We start from the raw sequence: 16,862 nt of genomic DNA, 5'->3' as shown, positions 1-16,862 counted from the left end.
CTCTACCTACTTACCAATATTTATTTTCCATTTGTAAAATAATAGACATCTTCTTGAGTGTGGAGCTGTATCTTATTGTGATTTTGATTTGCATTTTCCTGATGACTAGTGATGTTCAGTATCTTTTCATGTTGTTGGTGTTTGGAGAAGTCTGTTCAAGTCCTTTTCCTGTTGTTGAGTTGGGTTCTTTGTTTTTGTTGTTGGTGGTGGTTGTTAAAGTATGTGACTTCTTTATAAATTCTGGATATTAATCTCTTATCAGATACATTGTTTGCAAATATTTTCCCCCATTCATTAGGTTTTCTTTTCACTTTCTTAATAGCGTCCCCTGGGGTACAGCAGCTACTCCTGTATGTGTCTAGTGAGTTCCACAACCTCCCAGCCATTCTTCCCTGCTCAGTCTTCTTTCCTACTGTCCATTCACCATAAAGCACCCAAAGTGATCTTTCAAAAGTGTTGATGAAATTATGCCACATCCCTGTTTCAAGTCTCTGCTCAAATATCACTTCCTAAGAGATGCCTTCTTTGCCACCTATCTACTTGGAAAGGTTTAGTAACTTACTCAATGATGCATGACAGGTCAATAGCTAGGCCTGGCTCTACCCAGGTCTCTGATTCCTGAAGCAGAAATTTAAGTCCCAATCTACACTGACATCCAGAGGCAATGACTCCAAAGCTGTATCACCAGCTCAGGAGGCTCTTGTAAATTGCAGATTTGCATTTTTAATTGCTTAAAAACACCCTGCTTAGATGAGGTCCCTCCAAATCAGCATGTCCACATCTGAACCATTGTTTTCTCCGTATACCTGAATTTCCTCCTCTCTGTGACTACTATAATTATCCATCCATCAGTGAAGCCCCAAACCTGAGTACCATCATTGACTCCACACTTCCCCACTCCCTCCTCCTCTCAAGTACTATCTCACTATATCCTAAACATCTCCAAAAAGTGTCTATTTTTTCCTCACCTGAGGGATCCTTTTAAAACACTAATTCTGAATGTTTACATATTTCAAAGCTTTCCCACTGCTCTGGGATGGAGTACTGAAATTTTAGCAAGGTCCTGCTGTCCACCCCCCATCTTTCCAAGCCTCATTCTCTCTCTTCTCTCCCATTCTCTCTCTTTTGCCCTGCCCTGCACACTGTGCTCCTGTCATATTTTGTAAAACATGACATATTCACTCTTTCCTCTGAGTCTTCCCATAGGCTATTTCCTCTTTGTAAACACCCACCTCATTCTCCACCCCCCCACCTATACTTCATCTTTTTTTCAAATGTTTATTTATTATTTTTGAGAAAAGAGAGAGAGAGAGAAAAGGGGGGCGCAGAGAGAGAGGGAGACACAGAATCTAAAGCAGGCTCCAGGCTCTGAGCTGTCAGCACAGCAGGGCTCGAACTGAACTGCGAGATCCTGACCTGAGCCAAGTCAGTTGCTTAACAGACTGAGCCACCCAGGTGCCCCTATACTTCATCTTTTTAACTCTACTTCTCTTCTAGATAGTTTTTAAAAATCATTTTCTTTGGAAAGCCTTTGGAGCCTCTTCCTACCACTTCCCCCAAACTGCTCCATAACACCCTGTGCTTATTGCATGTTAATTGCACATGCAATTAATCAATAATATTGATATTAATATCAATGTTATTACATTGATTGGCTCACAGTCTGTCTTCTCTGTCAAGTCCATGTGGACAGAGATGGGTCCAGCTTGCTTATGGTTATACCATCAGCACATACCAAGGTTCCTGGCAAAAAAGCATGTGTCCTCTACATTTGTTAAATGGAAGAAGAGATGAATGGGATGACTTTGGCAAGTCAAACACCTCTCTGAGATATAATTTCTCCATTTGTAAACTGGGAAGAATAATGCCAACTTTGCCACCTTATTATGGGAGTTTCAAATAATAAATGAAAGCTCCTAAGTATCTGGTGGGTACTCATATGCAATAAGCTAGCTATTGTATTTTTAAACCTTTTATAATTTGTTAAAAAGATACTATCGTAGAATAGTATAACTATTAGGGGTTGACGCGAGCCATCTTAAAATTGTTTCCCTTCACTTGAAAAAGTGAAACCTCTACACCACGGGTCTCCACTCTTTAGTTGAACATCCTTCTGTGAAGTGCCTAGTACCATCTGCTTCTTTTTAGATATTTGATAAATAATGAATAATAATTACCTCCTAGCGCTGGTCATCATTTTTCTCTTCAGTTAGTATCCTATATGAATACCTGCTTTCTGTTTTGTTTTCAACTCCACTGTTAAACCCTTTTTCTCTTGGCAGTGCTTCAGAGGTATTTTTTGAACAAGGTCCTACAAGAATTGGAGGATCTTATAAAAAGCTGGTTTATCGTGAGTACACAGATGCCTCCTTCACAAATCAAAAGAAGAGGGGCCCTGAAGAGGAACATCTTGGCATCCTGGGTGAGTCCATGCAGAGTATCAATGACTATTATACTCTTCTCCTGGGCTACCCAACCTCAGAAAGAATAGAAACTTCAAGAACTGCAGTATGATTTCTATGTATAAACTAGAGTTGTGGAAGGTCATTCAACTATTAAATGTAGCAGCTAATTAATTTTCCAACGTGAATTACCAATAGTAAATCTTCATCGTTAAAAACTATGCTAGCTTCAAATAATGATGTTTTTTTTCTTCAAGAGGTAAGGAGAATTGTGAATTTATGACTTGGTTTAAATTGACAACAAAGCTGTCAGCCTCTGTTCTTAGCTGAAGGTACACTTCCTTAGAAATAAAATCCAGGCTATTAATGAAAGAGACTGCCTCTGTCATAGAGCCTTGTCCACAGCCCAGAGACCTGTTCTTGCTCAGGCTTTCAGGCAGAATATAATGGGTGAGCATACAAAGTCTAGATTCAGACTATCCTCACTCCTTACCTATTAACCATGTGACCTTTGAAAGTACTCAGCTTGCTCTGCCTTCTTTCTGTAAAATGGAAACAGTAATAATGATAACAGTCCTTACCTCATAAAAGTGTTGTAAAGATTAAAGGAGTTAATACACATAAAAACTCAGAAAAGCACACGGAAAGCTCTCAATATCATCTTATATATTACATAAAATATGCACTATGTATCTATGTTTTTATTCTATATTTGGTAATAATATTAATTTTGGTGAAGAAAAATCCACAAAAGTGTTACTCTTCACATCCAAGACAATTTAACTTACCCTCTTAGGGTGATCAAGGTTTATAGAACACCCCTGACTCTTGGGACAAATGTCACCCATCTGGCCAACCGAAGGCGAAGATGAAAAGAGTATAGATACACACTGAATAGTTTCTTGTAGATGTATAAAGCCGGTGAACTGACTTGGATAAAAACAGTAACAAATTTTCTTAACCTAAAGTCGAATCAAAAAACCCTTCTCATCTCTTTTGAGCCTTGCCATGTCAAATTGATAATGGAGTTTTAAAAAACTAGGTTTTCCATTTCCCACAAATAAAATGTTCTTGCTTCCAGTGGTTTCTGCCAGAGGATAAGCCAAAGAAAACAACTGTCTTATGTACTCTGTATGTTATATACCAAGGGAGGGTAATAATGTTCTCTTTGTCCCTAGGTCCTGTCATTTGGGCAGAGGTGGGAGACACGATCAGAGTCACTTTCCATAACAAAGGAACATATCCCCTCAGTATTGAGCCCATTGGGGTGAGAGTCAGTAAGGACAACGAGGGCTCCTACTATGCCTCACATCACAACCCCTCAAGTGGAAGTGAGTACAACATTCTGAAACCAAACAATATTTAATAACCCACTGTGCTGGTCACCAGGGAAAACTGTCCTGCAAAAACTGAAGGCAGGATCTTCCAAGGAAACTGCTCATGTATCATTTTTAGGCATCATGGCAGGAAGCAAGTTAACCTCTTCTCCTTCCATTTCCAATTGGTTTATGGAATTTTGTTCTGCCTTAATTGGATGATTTTTAACAGTGCTGTTAGTAACTAATTAGGATTACATCAGTTATACATTTCTGAAGTACTCCTTGGGTGATTTTTAAATTTGAAAATGTTCTTGCAATTATAAGATTAGATGAATACTTGAATATTTGAAAAATATAAAAAGATATAGCCAACAATGTTATCTATAGTTCTACAGACAACCGTATTATATTCTTGTATAGTTCCTCTACTCTTTCATCTGGGTACCTATATATTTTAAATGTGGTTGAGATCACAGTTACATAAATATACTTATCATTGTAATTTTGTACTGAACTTGTTTCTTTAGCATCATAAGCATGTTGATATCATTTTAATAACACAAAATATTCCACTTTATGCACATATTTTGGTACTTTTATATGTCAGGGCTGGCTGAAGAAGACTAGTGCCTTTGTCACCACTTGCAGTATGACTGTGGGCAAGTTATGAAGTCTTTCTGGCCTCACTTTCCCCAAGTATACAATCAGGAGATTTGAACCGGATCATCTGCAGTTTCCTTTCAGTTCTGAAATTATTTTCAGTTCAGTATCATTCAATAGAAAATGTATGGATTACCTCCTATTTTCAGGTGTTGCTCTAGCCAATAGAAATATAGAGACAATGCTTGCCTTTCAGGAAGGTTAAGTTCCATTGGGTGCTGGGGTGGGGGCAGGGAAATACCCACAATCTAACATTAAATGTGCTGGGGACATTCTCAGGGGCTCTCCTAGTCTCTTAAGGCTGCTATAACTAAATACCACAGACTGAAATACCACAGACTAAATACCACAGACTGAAACAACAGAAATTTATCTTTCACATTTCGGGATGCTGAAAATCCAAGATCAGGGAGCCAGCATGGTTGGATGAAGACCCTTTTCTGGGTCTCAGACTTCTCATTGTATTTTCACAAGGTGGCAGGGATTAGGGAGCTATGTGGGATCTCTATTATAAGGGCACTAATCCCATTTAGGATTACCTTGATCACCCTCCAAAGGTACCACCTTCTAACACTATCACATGGGGTGTTAGGGTTGCAATATGTGAATTCTGGGAGGACACAAACATTCAGACTGTAGAGGCACCAATCGCAGACTGGTTAAGAGGAGGCTTCCTGAAGGAAATCACACCCATCCGTGACCTGGCACAGGAGCACAAGTGGAACTCCATTAAAGGAGGATTTCATTCTAATTCATAATAAGGGACTGAGAAGTGGGTTGTCTTAGACTAAACGCAGTCTACTTTGTGGCTCAAATGACCACATTAGAAAGCATACTTAACCTCTCCATTGTGACACTTCTCACAGGTGTGCCTCCTTCAGCCTCCCATGTGGCACCTCAACAAACATTTACCTATGAATGGACTGTGCCCAAAGAAGTGGGACCCACTTACAAAGACCCTGTCTGTCTGTCTAAGATGTATTACTCTGCTGTAGATCCCACTAAAGATATATTCACTGGGCTTATTGGGCCAATGAAAATATGCAGGAAAGGAAGTTTACATGAAAATGGGAGACAGGTAAGTCCAATCAGGGAAAATAAAAATGATTTCCCAATCCCTTTGAACTATCATTATTACAGGGAAAATTCTGAGTTTTGAGGCAGTAAGGATTTTACATATGGTGTTCAGTATAAATTTTTCTCAGGCTCATGAGAGCTGTACTATGCAGAGTTTCTCTGGCTAACATGATTATTTCAAGAGCTGGAAAAAAACTTTCTTTGGAATCCAAGGTCTTTTATGATATATTTAGACTTCAACACACAAATTTAAAAAATGGTAATAGGTCACTCAACATTCACTGAAGAAAATATTGCTTAAAACATTTTTTGGAAAGAAGGAAATGGCCATTTGACCAGGAAATAGAAATGTAACTCCATCATATTTTTATCTCTCAACTAAGTATTTTACTATGAACCTTTAAAAGATAAGTACCCTCTTAAAAATGCCTTCAATATAATTGTCATACCTTAAAATCGTCATCGTAATAACCTCTTAGTATTATCAATTTTTTATGAAATTTTATCAAATTTCCAATCAATGTATTCATATTTCCCCAGTTGCCTCTTAATTATTTCAATTTTGTTGTCTGAATCAGTACCCACATAATTACACACATTGCAATCAGTTGTTATGTTTCTCAAGATTATTTCCTTGCATTTTTTCTGTTGCAAGGGTATTTATCTTACGGCAGTTTCTCATGCCTAGATTTTACTGATTGCATTCCTGTAGCATGTTTGTTTCTCTTTCTCTCAATTTCATATAAATCAGTGGCTAGGTCAACAGGCTTGATCAGATTCAGGTTAGATTTTTTTTTCCAATACAACTTCCAAGTGTGCTACTGTGTACTTCCATCAGGGGGTATATAATATATAATTGTCTCTCAGTTGGGAATATTGTCAGCTACTGACAACCATTTCCTAGATTCATAAGCCAACAGGGGTTGCACAATAGTAAAATTCTATTTTACTATTCTATGGTGGGTGCCACCCACCCATCATTCTTCTTTATTTATTAGCCAGTATACCTCCATAAGTGGGAATTTCCCTTAATGGATTGTTTGGTTAGCCTGAGGTTCATATCATATAAGCAAGGAATGACCAATGTTTGATTCTTTCCCTTTATTTACAAGTTTTCAAAGTAATAGTTCTCCACTAGCATATTTCAAAGATTCTTCATAATTTCTTTTCTTTTTTAAAAAAAATGTTTTTGATGCTTATTTATTTGAGAGAGAGAGAGAGAGAGAGCGAGCATGAGCAGGGGAGGGGCACAGAGAGAGGTAGACACAGAATCTGAAGCAGGCTCCAGGCCTGAGTGGTCAGCATAGAGCCTGATGCAGGGCTAGAACTCATGAACCATGACGTCATGACCTGAGCTGAAGTCAGACACTTAAATGACTGAGCCACCCCAGGTGCCCCTCTTTTCTTTTTGAGTACTATTGTGAACTCACATATTTAAGTATATTTGGTGTGTTTGAATTCATTGCCATTATCCCTACTGATGCCCAAAGTATCCTATTTTTTGCCCCTGAGGGGATTTGTTCAGGTTGACTCCTTGATTTTTACATGAACTTCATAGTCTTTGTAGCTTCCTTGATTTCTAGTATAAAAGGCTATTTAAGGTTCATATTGCTCATTTTCTGAGCCAGACCTGGGATCAGCCATTTCTCCCAAAAAGCCGTAGTTCTTTGGGTAAGAAATTATTTTTTGAACCATAATCTGAACACTTATGGGTGCTAATTTCTATTGGCCTAATCATTGTTTCTAAAGGCCTTTTCAATGGGCAGAACTGGGGGGAAAGTTTAAGATAAAATTCATCATGAGTTTATCCTGATACGTTTTATTCAAATTCAGGTCTAAAGATTCTTTTTGTGTGTGTGTTTTTTTTCACTTGACCTTATTAATCTTACATGTGTATCTCCCTTTAGCTGTACTGAAAAATCTTAGTTCTCAATGATAACAAGATAAATATTCACTCAATTCATCATACAATATACCTACCACAGCCTCAGAATCACAGTTACAATACCAGAACCAACAATATAATTACTGAAAACAATTTAAGATTTGTTTGCTGCCCTTTTTTGTCCTTCGAATAGATCCCACTGGAAATGTTCAGTCAAATGACAGAGTTAAAGTTGCTTGAAATAGTTCTTCTCTGCATAGTTTTGCCACCCACCAGATACATAGGTTTATTTAATTTATTTTACTTCTATTTCTTTTAGGAATTGTCTTTTAGGAATAATAATTACAATATTATTTTATAATTATGTAACATATTCACCTGGTTCCAACATCAGATCTACAAAAAGATGCATATTCAACAAAGTCTAGCCTATCCTTTCTCCCCTCTCATCTATTCCCTTACCTCTTATTTTTTAGCTTTATGGTTTTAGCTTTATGGTTTTTACCTTATGGTTAATAAACCATAATGGAAACCATTTGTTTTCCATTATTCTTTTGTCAGCTTGATTTTTTAGAACATTTTTCTCTTTTTTTTAAATTTATTGTGTAATTTACATCCAAGTTAGTTAGCATATAGTGCAACAATGATTTCAGGACTAGATTCCTTAATTTCCCTTACCCATTTAGCCTATCCCACCTTCCACAACCCTTCCAGTAACGTTCTGTTCTCTGTACTTAAGAGTCTTTTATGTTTTGTCCCCCTCCATGTTTTTATGTTATTTTTGCTTGCCTTCCCTTGTGTTCATCTGTTCTGTGTCTTAAAGTCCTCATGTGAGTGAAGTCATATGATATTTGTTTTTCTCTGACTAATTTTGCTTAGCATAATACCCTCTAGTTCTATCCACGTAGTTGCAAATGGCAAGATTTCATTCTTTTTGATTGCCGAGTAATACTCCACTGTATCTGTCTATCTATCTATACACACACACACACACACACACACACATATATACATATACATACATATACATTGATGGACATTTTGGCTCTTTCCATACTTTAGCTATTGTTGATAGTGCTGCTATAAACATTGGGGTGCGTGTGCTCTTTCAAAACAGCATACCTGTATCCCTTAGGTAAATACCTAGTAGTGCAATTGCTGGGTCGTTAGGGTAGTTCTAGTTTTAATTTTTTGAGGAACATCCATACTGTTTTCCAGAGTGGCTGCCCCAGTTTTCATTCCCACCAGCAGGGCAAAAGAGATCCTCTTTCTCTGCATCCTCGCCAACATCTGTTGTTGCCTGAGTTGTTAATGTTAGCCATTCCAGGGGCGCCTGGGTGGCGCAGTTGGTTAAGCGTCCGACTTCAGCCAGGTCACGATCTCGCGGTCCGTGAGTTCGAGCCCCGCGTCAGGCTCTGGGCTGATGGCTCAGAGCCTGGAGCCTGTTTCCGATTCTGTGTCTCCCTCTCTCTCTGCCCCTCCCCCGTTCATGCTCTGTCTCTCTCTGTCCCAAAAATAAATAAACGTTGAAAAAAAAAATTAAAAAAAAAAATGTTAGCCATTCTGACATTAGGTGTGAGGTGGTATCTCATTGTGGTTTTGATTTGTATTTCCCTGATGAAGAGTGATGTTGAACATTTTTTCATGGGTCTGGTAGCCATCTGGATGTCTTCTTGGGAGAAGCGTCTATTCATATCTTTTGCCCATTTCTTCACTGGATTATTTGTTTTTGAGTGTTGAGTTTGAGAATTCTTTACAGATTTTAGATACTAACCTGTTTTCTGATATGTCATTTGCACATATCTTCTCCCTTTCCATCGGTTGCCTTTTAGTTTTGCTGATTGTTTCCTTGGCTGTGCAGAAGCTTTTTATTTTCATGAGGTCCCAGTAGTTCATTTTTGCTTTTGTTTCCCTTGCCTCTGGAGACATGCTGAGTAAGAAGTTGCTGCAGCTAAGATCAGAGAGGTGTTTGCTTGCTTTCTCTTTGAGGATTTTGATGGCTTCCTGTCTTACCTTTAGGTCTTTCATCTATTTTGAGTTTATTTTTGTGTCTGGTGTAAGAAAGTGGTCCAGGTTTATTTTTCTGCATGTCGTTGTCCAGTTTTCCCAACACCATTTGCTAAAGAGACTGTCTTTATTCCATTAGATATTCTTTCCTGTTTTGTCAAAGATTAGTTAGCCATATGTTTGTGGATCCTTTTCTGGGTTCTCTGTGCTGTTCCATTGATCTGAGTGTCTGTTTTTGTGACCTGTAGTTCTCCTTTTTAGTGGGGTCTTTGTCTGGTTTTGGAATCAAGGTAATGCTGGCTTCATAGAAAGAGTTTGGAAATTTTCCTTCCATTTCTGTTTTTTGGAACAGCTTCAAAAGAATAGGTGTTAAGTCTTCTTTAAATGCTTGCTGGAATTCCCCTGGAAAGCCATCTGGCCCTGGACTCTTGTTTTTTGTGAGATTTTTGATTACTAATTAAATTTCTTTCCTGGTTATGGGTTTGTTCAAATTTTCTATTTTTTTTACTGTTTCAGTTTTGGAAGTTTATATGTTTCTAGGAATTTGTTCATTTATTCCAGATTGCCCATTTTATTGGCATATAATTGCTCATAATATTCTCTTATTATTGTATGTATTTCTACAGTGTTGGTTGTGATCTCTCCTCTCTCATTTTGATTTTATTTATTTGGGTCCTTTCCTTTTTCTTTTTGATCAAACTGGGTAGGAGTTTGTCAATTTTGTTAATTCTTTCAAAGAACCAGCTCCTGATTTCATTGATCTGTTCTGTATTTTTGGTTTCGATAGCATTGATTTCTGCTCTAATCTTTATTATTTCTTGCCTTCTTCTGGTTTAGGGCTTTATTTTCTGTTCTTTTTCCAGCTCTTTAAGGTGTAAGGTTAGGTTGTATATCTGAGACCTTTCTTCCTTCTTTAGGAAGCCCTGGGTTGCTATATACTTCCCTCTTATGACCGCCTTTGCTGCATCTCAGAGGTTTGGGCTGTGGTGTTATCATTTTCATTGGCTTCCATGTACTTTTTAGTTCCTCATTAACTTCTTGGTTAGCCCATTCATTCTTTAGTAGGATGTTCCTTAGTCTCCAACTATTTGTTACCTTTCCAAATTTTTTCTTGTGGTTGATTTCGAGTTTCATAGCATTGTGGTCTGAAAATATGCACAGTATGATCTTGATCTTTTTGTACCTGTTGAGGGCTGATTTGTGTCCCAGTATGTGATCTATTCTGGAGAATGTTCCATGTGCACTGGAGAAGAATGTGTATTCTGCTGCTTTAGGATGAAATGTTCCGAATATATCTGTTCAGTCCATCTGGTCCAGTGTGTCATTCAAAGCCACTGTTTCCTTGTTGATTTTCTGTTTAGATGGTCTGTTCAATGTTGTACATGGGATGTTGAAGTCCCCTACTATTATGGTATTATTATCAGTGAGTTTCTTCATGTTTGTGATTAATTGATTTATGTATTTGGGTGTGCCACATTTGGAGCATAAATGTTTACAATTGTTAGGTCTTCTTGGTGGATAGACCCCTTAACTATGATATAATGCCCTTCTTCATCTCTTGTTACAGTCTTTATTTTAAAGTCTAGATTGTCTGATAAAATATGGCTACTCCAGCTTTCTTTTGTCGACCATTAGCATGATAGATGGTTTTCCATCCCCTTCTTTTCTTTTTTTTTTTTAATTTTTTTTTTCAACGTTTTTTATTTATTTTTTTTGGGACAGAGAGAGACAGAGCATGAACAGGGGAGGGGCAGAGAGAGAGGGAGACACAGAATCGGAAACAGGCTCCAGGCTCCGAGCCATCAGCCCAGAGCCTGACGCGGGGCTCGAACTCACGGACCGCGAGATCGTGACCTGGCTGAAGTCAGACGCTTAACCGACTGCGCCACCCAGGCGCCCCTCCATCCCCTTATTTTCAATCTGAAGGTGACTTTAGGTCTAAAATGGGTCTCTTGTAAACAGCATATAGATGGATCTTGTTTTCTTGTCCATTCTGTTACCCTATGTCTTTTGACTGGAGCATTTAGATCATTGACATTTAGAGTGAGTACTGAAGATATGAATTTATTGCCATTATGTTTCTTGTAGAGTTGGAGTTTCTGGTGGTGTTCTCTGGTCCTTTGTAGTCTTTGTTGCTTTTTGGTCTTTTCAGGTTTTTTTGGGTTTTTTGGGGGTGGGTTTGTTTTGTTTTGTTTTTGTTTTGTTTTGTCTTTTGTCCCCTCAGAGAGTCCCCCTTATAATTTCTTGCAGGGCTAGTTTAGTGGTCATGAACTCCTTTAAGTTTTATTTGTCTGGGAAACTTTTAATCTCTCCTTCTATTTGGAATGACAGCCTTGCTGGAGAAAGAATTCTTGGCTGCATATTTTTCTGGTTCAGTACATTTAATATATTCTGCCATTCCTTTCTGCCCTGCCAAGATTCTGTGGATAGTCCTGCTGCAAACCTGATCTGCCTCCCTTGTAGGTTAAGGACTTTTTTTCCCTTGCTACTTTCATCATTCTTTCCAAGCCTGAGTCTTTTGTGAATGTGACTATGATATGCCTGCTGATGGTCGTTTTTGTTGTATCTTATGGAAGTCCTCTGTGCTTCCTGGATTTTGATGTCTTTGTCTTTCCCCAGGTTAGGAAAGTTTTCTGCTATGATTGGCTCACATGAAATTTCTACCCCTTTTTGTCTCTCTTCATCTTCTGGTACCCCTATGATTCTGATGTTATTTCTTTTTAATGAGTCACTGAGTTCTCTAATTATTATTTTGTGCTCTTTTGCCTTAGTCTCCATCTTTTTTTCTGCCTCATTATTCTCCATAAGTTTGTCCCCTGTATCACTGATTCTCTGCCCTGCTTCATCAATTCTTGCCACTGTAGCATCCATTTGAGATTGCAGGTCAGTTATAGCATTTTTTATTTCATCCTGACTAGCTTTTACTTCTTTTATCTCTGCAGAAAGGGACTCTAATCTATTTTCAACCCCAGCTAGTATTCTTATCATGATTCTAAATTCTGGTTCAGACATCTTTCTTGTATCTATGTTGGTTAAGTCCCTGGCTGTCATTTCTTCCTGTTGTTTATTTTGGGGTGAATTCCTTCATTTCCTCATTTTGAAGGAAGAAAATAAATTAATAAAGTTAAAAATACTAAAATTAAAAATTAAAAACAACACAAATCAAATAAACTATGCTACATCCTATGTGTGTTTTGATCTGGTTGTTGAAATAAGCTTGATAGATTAGAGGGAAAAAAGGAAAGAAGAAAAAAAGGAAAAAAAGGAAAACATTTGAAAATTTGAAAAATGAATACAATAAAATAGAATAAAATGAAATGTTGAAAGTAAATTGAATTTTAAAAATTTACAAAAAGTAAAAAATATAGTAGAAAAAATTAAAGAAACAAATTTTAATAAAAATGGAAAATAAAAAAAATTTTCCTTCCGTATTCAAGAATAAGAAAAGAAAAAGAAAAAAATTATTGAATAAAAGGACCAGTGAGCAGAATGAAATACAATTGAAATTACATCTGGGGGATGTAAATTACATTCTATGGGAACATAGAAGTCAAGCCAGGAAACACTTTATACTCTAAGCAGGTGGAGAGACTTGTGTTTGTCAAAAGAGCTGTTGGCCCAGTTGGGCGGGGTTTAGTGTAATGGCTCCATTTTCCACTAGATGGCGCTGCTTAGCTTACTGGGGTGGATTGTTGTGGTTAGTGTAGGCGTGTATACACATGCGCAGGAGCAGTGAAAATGGTGTCACCCATGTACCCAGTCTCTAGTATCAGAACTTTGTGCTCTCACTGACTTGCAGTCAAGCACCCCTCCTTTGTCTTCTGCTTCCATCTACTCCCTGATTCTACACTTATCTGTGACCAAGTCGTTATGCTGCCAGGCAGCAACTCCCTCCTAAGTTTTATATCATTTGGGGCTGTGTTTTCCAATCCCTCACTTCTGAGGGACTGTGGCTTTGACCCACTCAGACCCTCTGGGGGAAGGTCTCACTGAGCAGTGGCTGGATGCCTGCCCACACCCAGGAATGTTCCCAAGACCTTGCTGCTGCTGTTGCTGATGCCTAGACTGCAGCTAGGTACCAGCCCACCCCAGAAAACGTTTCTGCAATCTTGTAGCAGCAGTATTTCAGATATTATGGAAAATCACAACATACATCTGGTGCCATGCTTCCCCCTTAACACCCTTGTGCCAACACCAGTGAATGTGGTTGTTCTCAGGGGTCCTCTGAGCCCTTTGCCTGTGAGGAGGTCACACAGCCTCTACCAAATGTCCTCCCAGCAATGGAACCACCCTCTCCCCCCCATGTGGCCTGAGGACCCCAAAGACCTCACTCTCTGCTTCTGGAGATTTGCCCCTCCTACCAGAGATCCACCAGGTATCAAGCTTCAGAGTTTCAGACTCTGTGCTCCCCTTGTGTATAGAGTCTTAATGGAATTTAAACCCTTTGCTTTCTCCTTTCTCCCTTTTTAGTTCAGTCCCTGAAGATGTTTTCACTTTTCCACTTTCTCTCCAGCTTCTTTTGGAGGGGGGGTGCTTTTCTTGTATTCTCCCCCCATCTGTCCTTTCTCTGCAAGCAAAAACAGCTCCCTGCCCTCTGCAGCTTCTTTCTCCCCCAGTTCACCTCTCTGCACTGCATACCTGCTGAGTTCTGTGGTTCTGGTTGTGCAGATTGTTGTGTTAATCCTCAAATCAGTTTTCTAGGTGTGCAGGATGGTTTAGTGTTGATCTTGCTGCATTTCAGGGGTGAGAGATGCAAAAAGTTCATGCTATTCTGCCATCTTGCTTTTAAAATCAATTTTTAGAACACTTTAAGGTTAATAGCAAAATTAAAAATAAAGTACAGAAGGGCATCTGGTTGGCTCAGTCAGTTGAGGGTCTTACTCTTGATTTTGGCACAGGTCATGATCCCAGCCTACTTAAGATTTTCTCTCTCTCTCCCTCTGCCTCTCTTCCCTGCACACACACACACACACACACACACACACACACTCTCTCTCTCTCTCTCTCTCTCTCTCTCTCAAATAAAATAAAATAAAATAAAATAAGTAATAATAGTGCAGAGATTTCCCACATATTCCCTACCCATCCCCCACACCCTCCTCCAATACCAACATTTCCAACAGAGTGGTGCATGTGTTACAATTGATGAACCTACACTGACACATTGTTATCATCCAAAGTCCATAGTTTACTTTAGGGTTCACTCTTGGTGTTTACATTCCATGAGTGTAGACAAATGGATAATGACAAGTATCCACCATTACGATATCATGTAGACTATTTTCACTGCCCTAAAAACCATGTGTTCTACCTATTTATCCCTTAATGCCAATCCCAACCCCTGGTAACCACTGTTCTTTTTAATGTCTTTATAGTTTTACCTTTTTCCAGAATGTTATTTAGTTGGAATCATACAGTATATGGTTTTTCAGATTGACCTCTTTCACTTGGTAAAAGACATTTTAGTTTCCTCCAAGTCTTTTCATGGCTTAATAGCTCATTTCTTTTTAGTGCTAAATAATATTCCACTGTGTGGATGTACCACAGATTATTTATCCATTCACCTACTGAAGAACATCTTGGTTACTTCCAAGTTTTGGCAATTTTGCACAAAGATGCCATAAACACTCACGTGCAGGTTTTTGTGTAGACATAAGTTTTCAACCCCTTTGGGTAAATATCAAAGAGCCTAATTGCTGGATCATATGGTAAAAGTGTATTTAGTTTTATAAGAGATCACAAAATGTCTTCCAAAATGGCTATCCCATTTTGTATTCCTGGTGGAAATGAATGGAAGTTCCTGTTGTTTCACATATTTGCCAGTATTTGGTGTTGCCAATGTTCCAGATTTTGGTCATTCTGATAGGTGTGTGGTGATATCCCATTGTTGTTTTAATTTGCATTTCCTTAATGATATATGAAGTAGAGCATCTTTTCATATGCTTATTTTCCATCTGTGTATCTTCTTTGGTGAGGTGTCTGTTAAGGTGTTTTGCCTATTGGTTAATTGGGTTGTTTGTTTTCTTAATGTTGAAGTTTTAAAAGTTCCTTGATATTTTTCATAACAGTTCTTTATCAGATGTGTCTTTTGCAAATATTATCTCCCAGTCTGTGGCTTGTTTTCTTGATTCTATTGAAATTATCTTCTATAGAGCATAAATTATAATTTTAATGAAGTCCAGTATCAATTATTTCTTTTATAGATTGTGCCTCTGGTGTTGTATCTAAAAAGTTACAACCAAGGTCATCTAGAATTTCTCTCATGCTATTGTTTAGGAGCTTTATTATTTTGCCTTTTACATTTAGGTCTGTGATCCATTTTGAGTTAATTTTTGTGAAGAGCATAAGATCTGTGTCTAGATTTATTTTCTAGCATGTAGATGTCCGGTTGTTATATCACCATTTGTTCCAAAGACTATCTTTGTTTGTATTGCCTTTGCTCTTTTGTCAAAGATCAGTTGACTGTGAGTTTACTTCTAGTCTGGTTTATTGTTCTATTCTTTTGCCAATTGCCACACTGTCTTTTTATTTTTTTTAATGTTTATTTGTTTTGGGAGAGAGAGAGAGAGAGAGCATATGCAAGCCAGGGAGGGGAAGAGAGAGAAGGAGAGAGAAATCCCAAGAAAGATCTACACTGTCAGTGCATAGCATAAAGTGAAGCTCAACATGGGGCTTGATATGAGGCTTGATCTCATGAACCATGAGACCATGACCTGAGACAAAATCAAGAGTCAGACACTTAACCAGCTGAACCACCCAGGTGCCCCAGTGCCACACTGTCTTGATTGCTATAGTATTGTAGACATTTTTGAAGTTGGACAATGTCAGTCTTTCAGTCTTATTCTTCAATATTGTGTTGGCTATTTTGGGTCTTTTGCCTCTCCATATAAACTTTAGAATCACTTTGTTGATACCTACAAATAATTTTCTGGTATTTTTATTGGAATTGCATTGACTCTATAGATCAAATTGGGAAGAACTGGCAACTTGGCAGTGTTGGGTCTTCCTATTCATGAACATGGAATTTCTATTTAGGGTAATGTGATAGTGAACAGGAATCCGAGTTTAGATAGGGTGGATGTAATATTTGAGGTAGGAGATCTAAATTTCAAGGAGATAGACTTGCAAGGATCTGAGGGAAAGCAGAGGGAATAGCTAGGGTCAAAATATCAAATTTTATTAAAAATTTTTTTAGATTTCTTTGAAATTATTATGTATCTTTTCTCCTTTGACCTATAAGCCTGACCAACTACATTAAAGATTTCCTAATATTGAACCAGTCTTGCATTTCTTGGGAGAAACATTGAGCACTGTGGTTTTTAATTTTTTTTCAGTATATTTCTGTAGTAAATTGGTAGTAATTTATTTTCAATTTCTCTCCTAAACAATAAGTGACATTATTTTGCATTTTGTTTGCTTTTTTAGTTATTACATCATGTTTATACTATCTTAATTAAATAAATTGGGACTATTTCCATGTTTTTAGTATTTTGCAGCTGTTTAAATAAATAG

At 37.9% G+C, this 16,862-nt stretch overlaps 1 protein-coding gene across 4 annotated transcripts in view; it reads left to right on the top strand.

The window, feature by feature from the left end:
• Positions 1–16,862, top strand: part of CP (ceruloplasmin) — a 72,897-nt gene that overhangs the window by 21,697 nt on the left and 34,338 nt on the right. For all 4 annotated transcript variants that reach the window (XM_025913136.2, XM_086674503.1, XM_086674504.1 and 1 more), the window contains exons 7-9: positions 2,283–2,422; positions 3,581–3,733; positions 5,248–5,459. In XM_025913136.2, coding sequence (XP_025768921.1) covers positions 2,283–2,422; positions 3,581–3,733; positions 5,248–5,459 — 505 coding nt within the window. The remainder of the gene's footprint in view (positions 1–2,282; positions 2,423–3,580; positions 3,734–5,247; positions 5,460–16,862) is intronic.

Source organism: Puma concolor, chromosome C2, assembly GCF_028749965.1.
Source record: "Puma concolor isolate L17-30 chromosome C2, mPumCon1.1.hap2, whole genome shotgun sequence".
NCBI classification, from domain to species: domain Eukaryota; kingdom Metazoa; phylum Chordata; class Mammalia; order Carnivora; family Felidae; genus Puma; species Puma concolor.
The sequence above is the reverse complement of the archived record's forward strand: the minus strand, read 5'-3'. Positions and strand labels throughout refer to the sequence as shown.